The sequence below is a fragment of the Cyprinodon variegatus genome, unplaced genomic scaffold, assembly GCF_000732505.1.
Source record: "Cyprinodon variegatus isolate N-32 unplaced genomic scaffold, C_variegatus-1.0 Scaffold24, whole genome shotgun sequence".
In the NCBI taxonomy this organism is placed as follows: domain Eukaryota; kingdom Metazoa; phylum Chordata; class Actinopteri; order Cyprinodontiformes; family Cyprinodontidae; genus Cyprinodon; species Cyprinodon variegatus.
In genome coordinates, this window is record NW_015150477.1 from 728,639 (window position 1) to 739,903 (window position 11,265).

The 11,265-nt window shown below is 37.3% G+C and overlaps 1 protein-coding gene across 4 annotated transcripts in view; it reads left to right on the plus strand.

Moving 5' to 3' along the window:
* The window catches only part of lrrc4b (leucine rich repeat containing 4B), a 68,231-nt gene that overhangs the window by 42,478 nt on the left and 14,488 nt on the right, over positions 1-11,265 (plus strand). For all 4 annotated transcript variants that reach the window (XM_015393150.1, XM_015393177.1, XM_015393167.1 and 1 more), the window contains exon 2: positions 8,812-9,348. In XM_015393150.1, the coding sequence (XP_015248636.1) occupies positions 9,097-9,348 (252 nt within the window). In that variant the 5' untranslated portion in view covers positions 8,812-9,096. The remainder of the gene's footprint in view (positions 1-8,811; positions 9,349-11,265) is intronic.

Sequence of the window (11,265 nt, forward strand, 5' to 3'; positions counted from 1 at the left end):
TTATTATGCCCTTAAAACAACATAATTATTTTCTCTTTTTAGCATTTATGGCTATTTAGAAATGTATTTAAGGCTCTTGCATCTTTCTATAAGTGTAACAAAGCAGTTGTACAATGCTTTTTCTGATTATATTTAAGGCCCTTCTCATTTAAAGCTTTTTTATGCTATTTTTCATACTTTCCTTTTTATATCTTTTTATACTCTTGAACAATTAGATAAGATATAAAAACATCCAAATGATAAACATTTCTAAGGGCTTCTTGTGGTATTTTATAAATAAAAAAAAAACCTTCAAATATATTGCTGAAAGTAACAGGTTCAGTGTAAGAATTGTAAAAAAAAAAAAAAAAAAAACACTTAGTTTTCTTACTTAATATTTTTAGCTTGTTCTTTAGAATATGCACATTAATTAGTTGTGACGCTTGGATTGAAATTTACTTAAACAAGCCAAATCCCTTTTGGTTTGGCCAACAGAGGGAAACATATTTTGTGCCCATGAGTAGGAAGCAGTTTAAGAAAAGTTGAGGAAAACTTAAAGAGACGCTCTTTAAACCAAATATTCTGTCAGATGAGACATCCAGGTTGAGTCGGTGGGAGGATTTTGCACCAATGTTAGATATCATATTTAACATGCTTCAAATTAGAATGTAAATTAAAGAGCTCAAATTATTTCTCTTATACTGTCAATGCTGTGAACACAGAATATAAACCATTGCTTAAATGTAATTGAAGCATCAGATAACCTCAGCAATGCCCATTTTGAAAATTACCGAATCTTCTTACAGTTATTATCTGCAAAAAAACGTATTCCACCATTTTTTTCGTAGCATCGGCCCTGCAAAGTCTTAAATATCTATTTTTCTAGTTCCCTTTTACGGTGCTAATTATTTTGGCATCAGCCATCTTCTCTGGAGCTGTCTGTTGAAGCAGTGGCATATCTGTAGCTGAGAGAAAGTGGTTGGATAAGCTAAATCAGGAAGGCCAGCTCTGTGATTGGATGCCCTCTGGACTCAGTGCTGGATGTGAGAAACAAAAGGATCCTAACTAGATTAACATCTCTGTTGGATAATGTCTCCCACCCCATGCATGAAGCTGGTGCTGAACTGGAGAGCTCCTTCAGTGACAGACTGCTGCACCCTAAATGCACCAGGGAGCACTATCACAGATCCTTCCTCCCAGCAGCTGGAAGACTTTATAACCACCACTGTTCCCAACAACCTTAATAAGTTGTTAAATTCATGCTGGTTTTGCACAGTCTCTATCTTAGTCAGTTAAATAACATGCTGCTGTCATTTTGCACATCTCTGATGTTGCTGCTATTTTTATCCATTACTGTAAAAAATGTCCATTGCTGTATATTGGTTATTTATTCTCTAGGTGCAGTGTTATATTGTTAAAACACTTTAAAATACAGTATTTTATTGTTTATCTTTTACCTCTTCACTATTATTTTATTCTTATTCATTTTTCTAAGGTTCTAATGCAAGAAGCTAATTTTCATAATTGCATTTTACAGGTTAGCCTGGTTGGCTGTAAATGTTGTACATATGTTTTTTTTTTTTTGTAGTTTTACATCAATCTTCCACAATATCAGCCATGATAATACACAAGCTGTTGGGTCTCTGGGGTTTTGCTGTCCAGCACAGAGTTGATATATTATGTTGTTAATTTAGTTTGTAGGATATTGTGATCTATTTTGATCAAAGCCGTAGTGAACATCAGTATACTGCTTCTTACGAAACTGTTTAACTAGTTTATAGTGGACTATGTAGTGATTTATAAGTCGAGCTGAAGGCCGTCACATTCTGACTATCTTCTGAGACTGATATGATGGAGATATATTTTGATCATTGTGGTTCTATTGATTGTTTATGTGGACTTTTTGATCATCCATTTAATAATCTGTGTATTAGCCAATACAAAAGGCCATTTAAAGAGCAAATTAAATTCAGAGTAAGAGTAATAGATGCAAGAAAACAAATATTGCTAAAATATTAGTGTTTTCTGTATGTTTTATAGTAGCATTGTCTGTATATTTTATTTTTACTTTTATCACTATTTAGAGATCAAAGAAGAGGGAGTTTTAGTGAAGTCTGATTCCATAGAGGAGGCAGCAGAGATTGCTGCTTGTTTTGTACCTCACATAATGCATTTACTTGAGTCCATTTAGTGCAGACAAAATTTGTTATTTATTTATTCATTTTATATATATACATATTCTAAAAGTGCTTAATTACATACGTAATTAAATCATTAATTACAATTAATTACTTCACACATACTGACCCTCTGTTGGTAGATTATACAGTAGACCTATTTCATTAAGTAGTTAACTGTCCTATAACTAAGTCATGTGCAGAGGACACTTTTTGTATTAAGCTTTATATGCAGCAATGTTTTGCTATAAACTGTCTGCTTTCTAAACCACCTCTTTACTAAAAGTTTTTTCTGTCCATTATTAAATTAACTGTCTTCTTTTGGATCTCTACTTTGTAAAAGTGTTATTCTACTTGTTGCATATAAGATGATCCCTAAGGTGCTGTTTTCCTTTAATCACCACTAGGGGTCTGCTGCAGGAAGCAACAGTAACACATTTTCCCAATGATCTTATGAACTTAAAACCTGTTTGATAAGTCTTTTTATTTAAAACCTAAAAGGACAACATCAGGTTGAGTCTCTTATATGTCCCTGCTTGAAACTGTCAGATCAAATTTTGGCATCATCATTGTAACATCCATGGTGCGGCCTGCTGAGATGCTTCCTCATGGCTTTTCAGAGAGTTGATGTCATTCAGACTTTGGTTCAGGCCTCTTGTGTATGATGGTGTGTATAGAGTGCTAATGAGGGGGGAAAGGGAGGAGGAGAGGGGAGGATGCGGAGTCGGTGGGATACAGCTGGACGGAGCGGGAGACTGTGGTGAATAGGTAACCATGGTAACTCTGCTGGCTAAGATTTAAATGTGGAGAGAGGAATGAGAGAATGAAAAAGGGAAAGGGGGGAAGACGGAAGCTGCAGCGTGACTGTGTTTGTAAGAGAAAGAGTGGGGTTAGAGGTTAATATGCATCGTTGTTTCAGGTTAATTTTTCATCACACTACCAGGTCGGTGCAGCATTTAACTCGCTCCCCCCTCCACAGCCGAAAAACACACACACAACGGAGACTAAAGTGCTCCAAACAGGGGGAGGATCAGAGGTCAGAAATGAAAGAAAAAGGATGAGAGTTTACAGAGAGGAGTTTTTTATGTCCCTTTAGAATGAAAAAGGATGCCCTCCACTGCAGAATTCTGCTGTTTTTTTTTTGCATGTAAACATTTATGGCCAGCAAACATTAGAAAATAACCTAAGTGAATTAAAAAAATCTGTTTCTGAAATAAGGTTTTTTTGTTTTTGGCTTTTTTTGCCCATCTTTCTGCAAAGAAGCCAGGAATTTTGGTTTTATCGTTCCAAAACAAACATTAACTTCTATGTGTTTTAATTTAATATCTATGTCACTTCATTTTATGTACTTCTTTTGTTCACTCTAATTATCTTTGTCTAGTATTAGATTAGTTTTATGATTGAAATGTTAAAGTGTGAAAGGAAAGTTAGAGCAATACATCTTTAAGGGAGGGAAGGATTGAGATAAGGAAGAGAGCGGATGTTGAGTAAAAGTGTTCACTGTTGAAACGTGGCAGCAATCAACCAGCCTCTAACGTGCTGTCAGCATCAACTAGTCTCACTCTGTGCGATGGACTCACTCCTCCCAACATCTAAGCAACCATCTTAACCTCAGCTTTCTTTTTCTTACACCTTTCCGCTCAGATGATGTCTACCTGAAATAGCTCTGGCACTTAAACCTTCGCTGCTGTAAGACCGAGAGAGAGGGGGAAAAAAGGTGTCTGTAAATTAAAACATGTGAAAGAGGTGGTCCGAAAATAACAGGGAGCAGCACTTTTCCCATCAGCGTCGGCAGGGCTGCATGCCAGGATACAGATGTTGCAGCAGTCACTGCTGCGTCTCAGACCGGCTCTGCGTTTGCAGTCCCACCTCCGCTGCTGCTGCAGCCGTCCCGCTCCCCCTCTACAGAGATGATGTCGCCTGTGTGATTTATCGCCGTGTCCTTGTGTGTGTTTTAATGTCATTGAACTTCAGCGTACGCATTATTGATCAGTCGTGCCCCACCAATCCGAGCCCACCTATCCGCCCACTCCCCCCTGTAGGAAAACTCCACCTGTTTCATATTCATCCCTGTGTGTTGTCTTTTAGCTCCATCTCTTCTTTTTATGTGCCTCTCTGTGTTATCACCCCCCTCCCTCCATCTCTGTCTGTCTTATATTCATCTCTGTTGAGCTTTGCTCTCTCCTCTCCTCTTTCTCTCCCAGAATATTAATATTAATACCTCTTTCTTTTTTCCTTTACTCGTTTTTTCTACTACTGATCTCTTTCCTGCTCCTTCTACTATTTATACCTCTATCCCTTTCACCCAGCCTTCCCTCCATCTGTCTCGATCTCCATTTCTTTCTTCCTGCCTGTCTCTCTTTCTCTGGCCCTCTCTCTCTGCAGCTGTTCAGTATTCATCTATTACTGTAGTGTTGATAATTCCCTCCTCTGCCTGCAGCCATACAGTCATCTATCAGATTAATAATCCCTCTCTTCTTCACATTCTCTGCACCCCCAACCCACGTCTTCTTTCTTTAGGATGCTCAGCGTGTCAAATGGGTTTTCGTGTCAACGTCCCATCATTACAACCATCATCATTAATAACCGGATCCAGATTACTGGATGCCCTTATTTGGGGTTATTCAGGCCTAAATAACCTGCAGGGGGAGCAGAGGCCTCCTTTTTTTTCCCTCCTCAGGGCTGCTAGAGTCTGTCTTGACCGGTCATTTATTAGAAGTAATGTGGACCGCACTATTCCAGGCCCATTCTGCGGCCCCCGGAGCATACAGCGCAACAATGACATTAGCATTTTGGTCCCACCTCTGTGTCTGCTGCAGGAAAATGCCACTGGAATGGGTGGGCTTGTTGTTTTCAGGCTGTGGTCCTTTAATAAGTCTGAGTTTAATTGCAGTTCATAAGTGTGGCATGTTCGAACATCTATCCATCATTGTCGTATTAATTGTTATACCTTGGTATAATTAGTGTTAACAAATGAGAGCGTGGCAGAGATGACTGCAAGCCTCCACCTCACACTAGTGATGTTATTAATGGCTCTCAGACTTTTAGACTAAATGCCTCAGAAACCCCATCGCTCCCCGTCAGCAGAGTTGTGTTTGACTTTTTTAATTGATGGTCACTTATGGTGAGTTTTATTTTGTTCTCTTTCTCCTTTTCTTCTCTTTCGCCTGATAAGGAAGGGATACTGTATGGAAAACAATATTCCTGCTTGATGAAGGGCATTATGCAGTGAGTTCATCAACACTTAGGGTGATAGACTTATAAAATCGTTATTATCAGAAAATCTGCATTTTGGATTTATCTTTTCATTTTACACATAAAAGTAAAGTCAATACATTTATAATTGTACATCTGCTTATGAATTAAATAAAGGGAGTCATTACAGTATATGAGGGCTTTTACCGAACAGAAATTTTTTCCCCAAATGAGACTAAATATGTAACACATAAGCAGTAGTCTTTAAAATCAAGAAATAGCAGTAGGGATGCACCAATATGAAACTATAACCCAATATTGATATCTGGTATTAATATTGTTGTTTTGGACTGATAACAAGGGCCAGGACTAGATGGGGGGTGCTGGACCTCACTGTATTAGCTTACTTAGTTAAAAATTGTACTCAAACACAATTAAAAGGTATAGAGGACAATCTTTTATTTCCATGTCGATCATCAAAATAAGTGATCATCCTAATTGTCAATCATTCTGGTCATATGTTTACGTAAGGCCGTCCTACGTGCTAGTCCCGTTAGCAATTTTTCAGTCATATATATCAGTGGTCAGCTACGGTGTCAAGACAGTCATTAAAGCTCACATTTCTCACCGCGGTTCTTTGAAAATGGCCGAGGGTCGAAAGAAAAAAAAATGTCTAGGAAGTTTATGAGAAAAAAAAGAAAGGCCTCAGAAGAGGCAGATATATCCCAGAATGCTTTGCACGGAGAGCTCGCCACGCAACATAATATGGGATTTGCTGTCAAAGCGGCCCATTGTCGCCATAGGATGTTGCTACCCCACAGCGGCGACTAATAGCAAAGATGGCGCAGGCACCGCACGGTGGAGGAGGAGTTACGTGACCACCGGAGCAAAAAGCAGTGATCATCTTTCCAATTGGTCAGTTAACTGTATTTTCTATATAGCCCACTACTGTATATAGTGGAGACAGTAATAAGCTTGTATGACCTATGAGAACAGCACATTTTAAACAGGGCGTGCACAAGGACAGATGGGTTCCTGCATGCTCTTTGCAAACCCATTGTTTTTTAAAGTGGAGAGGGCAGGTCTTTTAAAAAAATCCTCCACAATACCTTTAAGTTACCAGTTCAAATTGTTACTTAAAAAAGTAAAAATAAAAGTAAAAGTTACTTACTTGTTTGTAAGCATAAAAGAAATGTTGTGGTTCATTTTTTATATTAAAAGATGAGCTATATCCCTTCAACTTCCCCCAACCAAAAAAAATCTGGCTCCTCCACTGCTGATAACCAATATTTACCAACATACAGCTCGTGTCTGTTAATATTGGCCCAGCTTTACTTATCAGACCTATATTGATGTGACCAATACTAATATCATTGCTAATATATTGAGCCTCATTATTTAGCAGACTATTTTCCATTTTTGTGTGTCTTTTAAAGCCGTTGAGGAAAGAAATATAAACATAAGCTTAGATAAAAAAAAAGATATAACATGTTATGTTGAGATATTATTGGAAAGCTTGTTCCTTTTCGCTTAAATTTGTCTGTTTTTGGAAGGAAAAGACAGTTTTAAAATGCCAATGCCAAACAGCTTATTCTGCTGTTGACTTTATCTTTTTGGTGATTTCTATTGGATTGAATGATTAAAGTTTGAAGAAATACGACACCATGGCAATTTGAAAAATACATTTTTTTATAAAAAAAAAAAAGCCATAATGTCCTTCTAATCTTGGTACCAACGAAATTTTGTGCGCAATTCAAGCAGCTGATATAATGGCTAACATGAAAAACAAGGTAATTAAAAAGATAAATAACAAAACAAAAACACAAAACAAGCCCTGTTATCCTTAGAGTAAGATCCCGTCCCAAACCATCATGCTGCCTCTATCTAATACTGTCTTGCATTCTAGGAAAGGAGTTGGCAGAAAAGTAGAAATCATAGACTACTTCAGCACAATCTACACTTTATGCGATTACTGTGCTGGATATAAAGCTGCATAATTTTCTCATAAGTTTGCTTACGTCTTCTAAGACTTTTCTAATGTTTCTTGAACTAGCTACAAAGGGTGTTTAATGTTCAATACTTTATGGTTTTTAATTTTTTGTGTCTTCTGAGGATACTTAGTGTTTTTATTTATGAAGATTTTTTATTTGTGTCTGGTTATTATATGTATGTTACGTCCACCAGGCTTGTTTGGTGGGGGTAACATTAAAGGAGACCACACAAGGAGTTTCTTTAAAGTAAAAATTGAATTTATTAAATTATAATAAAGAAACAATACCTGAAAAGGGATAAATAAAATGGGGAACAGAAAATGGCTTAATGCAAAACCAATAACTAAACAGAAATAAGCAAATGCAACCAAACCTAACAAAACCCAACCATAGGACAGGATACAAACCAAACCAAGCCAAACAAGGTTCTGAGGAGGTAAAAGAGAGAAGCCTCCTGTCTGCTGCTTGCATGACAGCTTTTAAAGCAGACGAGCACCAATTAGGGCAAAACAGAACACCTGCAGAAGGCCTGCATCCAGAACCCTGCAAGGAAAAGTGGAGAAACCCACTGCTCGCCGTAACAATGTGTGATCCCCCTTTTACCGGCTTCACTGTTTTAAAGAGGCCTAGAGTTCTCTACCCATTTTAAGGCATGGTGGTGGCACCATCATACTGTGGGGCAATTTTGTTTCCACTTTTATTGTTGCATTGCATCAATGGGGTGAAAGGGTTAACGTTAGCCATAAATCCATGGGTTGGCGTTTAAAACTTGCACCAACCTGAATGTTCCAGAAGAAGAATCCCAAACCAAACATGCATCTAAACTGGTTACACTGGTCTAAGCAGCAGAAATTAGCTGAGACCTTAACCGGACTGAAAGATTAATTAGAATTTGCAATTATTGATGATTGGCAAAAGCACATGGTTGGCGTAGAATTTCCCAAATATTCCTTACTTAGAGCTATTTTTCACAATTTGTTTAAAGGCTCAAAATAGCAGGAAATCCATGCTTGTGATTTAAATGATTTTCTATACAGCAGAACACTTAAATGCTATTTAGGAAGATTTTTCCATATATTCCTCTTTTACTTCAGCTTGAGTCGTTTGTGTAAATCACATGCATGTAATGTCAGTAGAAACACATGTTTTCTCTTTACTTTGCGTTTTGTTGTCGTCTAAACCTTTTAACAATTAAAAAACACCAGAATCCTCTGCTACTGTGCAAAGGGATTTGATTACTGGCAGAATATCTGTTCAGGGATTATGTGGGATTTGATGTGAGCAGCGCCACAGAAGTTCTAATACTTCTGACAGATTTTTTTGACAATCCCTCCCCTGATAAGCCTTACTGTAGATGTCTTGCTATTGTTTGTTTTGTTCGACGTGTGTTGGTGAAGACACAAAGTGCAGTTTGTGTTTCGTCTCTAATATCTGCTTCTCTCTCTTTGTCTTTGTTTTGCTCATCGCAGTAACTCCTGGGTTCTTCTCACTTCACAAAACGCCTCAGTCAAATCTCCTGACAGCCTAAGAAAGAGGAAAAAAAGAACATCTGTTTATCTGCATACTTCTATGTTCCAGAAACAAGAGGAGAAAACAGAGACTGACAGAGGACAAATGAGATCTCAGAGGATGTGGAATTAGAGGGAACAAATTGATGCTGGAGGTCCGAAGGGAAAGTAAACCTTAAATCCACCAGTGTGGAGTCACCTCACCTGTATCTCCGGATTAAAGAGCAGGGTCATGTCCCAGTTGCCATGCGCATCGCCACGCTGACCTGCCTTCCCGGCCCTTCCCCCTTCCTCTTTCTATTGGTCCATCTGCTCCTGCGGCTCCTTCTCATCCTCCACGGGCCGGAAATAACGGGAGCCTCCTCCACCTGCCCTTCCCTTTGCACGTGCTCCAACCAGGCCAGCCGAGTCATTTGCACCAGGCAGAACCTGGAGCAGGTGCCTGAAAGCATATCCGTCAACACGCGATACCTCAACCTGCAGGAGAACTCGATACAGGTAAATACACTGAAAAAATCCAAATCTTGATAAGTAATTTTTTTCCTTAAAATAAGTGCATTTGTTCTTGGATTAAGGAGGTAAAAGAAACATTTTGCCATTTGAACAAGATAATTTACACTTAAAATAAGACAGTACAATTGCATTGTCTTATTTCAAGTCCATTTTATCTAATTATCTTATTTTAAGAGTAAAAATACTAATTCCATTGGCAAACTATCTAATTTACATACTCAAATTAAGGGTAAATAAACTTAATTTAAGAAATTTGTACTTATTTCTAGATAATTTTTCCTGTGTACTGCTGAGAAAAGTGGCTCGTTAGGTTAAACAATCACTAAACTTTGAACAGGCAAACAGTTCAGTATTCTTTGCACTATGGCTTCTAGTTTTCACTGTTACAGATTATTTGAGCCGTCATTTCCTGTTTGTCTTAAACTGATGAAAACAGCTCATCCCCTCATCACCACGGCAGCCAGCTGCTTGGTTTTTCCTCTATTTGATTGTTCAAACTTTAAAATTTTATTTGCCTGTGGCCAAGGTAGAACCCTGTTAATATTACGGATTTAACCAGTCAGTTTAAAGAAAACTTCAGCGATATAACAGGTGATTGTAAACTTTCCAAAACTTACCACAATTCATAGGCATTACAGTTTTACCAAATACCTCTTCGTCTCTTTTACTTAACCATCAATCGGATGATGAGAAGAGCTCATGCAGAAAACAAGCATGTTCAAAAGTGAGAGAAATTCCGTTATTGTGGTGAAATCAAAAAGACTTTTAAAGTTTTCAAAGCTTCCTTTAAGAGTTTTTCTTCAAGTTTTATTTAAAATAATTTGTGAAAAAGAAAATCAAAGAGTGCAGATACCTACAGTACTGTGTTTTCTGTTTATAAATTTTAAGAAGAAATTAAAAGTTCTTATTACTTTTTCGACTTGACTTTTGAGAAATAAATTACATTTACAGAATGATACTAACGTATTTAAATTATCATGTCCTTTCCTTTAGTAGTGGGGTACTTTAACCTTTTAATGTTCAAAAACCATATTTTTTTTTCTTTTGGCATGTTCTAAAATCCGGTTTTATAAAATTCTAATTGTTAAACAGATAATATCAGAATAAAAGATGTTTCTTGGATTTTTCCTGCATATGTAAAAACCACGGAGTCGTCTGCCTACATGTGAACATTTATGTAATACTGTTTACATGAAGTCTACACTAAACCGGTCCAGGCGTGGAGCCTCGTGGGTCATTACTCAGCAGGTTTCTCTCTCCTATATTAATTTATCAGAAAGTATTGCCGTACCTCTTAATAAGGTGAAAAAGAGGAACGTTAATAAATGTACCGGCACAACAAGGGCTGCAATCTAAAATTAAATCTGAACCTCCATGGTCTATGCAGGGTTTTGACGTCTTAAGGGTCATGTGAAGAGTACGAAGGGCTTCACATATTTGGCTGTTCAACAAATACTGTAAAGGGGAATAAATTCGAAAGTCTGCAGTTTCCATTTAAACCTCTCATGCATGAATTATAAACTTAGTATTTCTTCATACTTTCATAAAGGGTTTTATACATCCTTAGGAATGTAAAATGAGGTTTAAAAAAAATTTATCTACATCCTATAATTAAATATTCATATGTCCACTCAAGTTTACTTTATGCATTTTATACTTTTAGAAAATTAATACTAAAAGTAGTTGCATGTATATATTTGTACTGTAGTTATTTAAATTGTGATATGGTATTCTGTTGGGATATTTTTTCCCTATGTGTCAGCCATCTTGGTTTCACAGATTCTTTTTTTTTCCATTGCGATTACCAACAAATGGCATTTTTTGTATGAGATGATGCAATAACCTCCACTAGTTTGATCTATATGCATAAGTGCCCAAAATTAAAAATTTTAGGCATATATA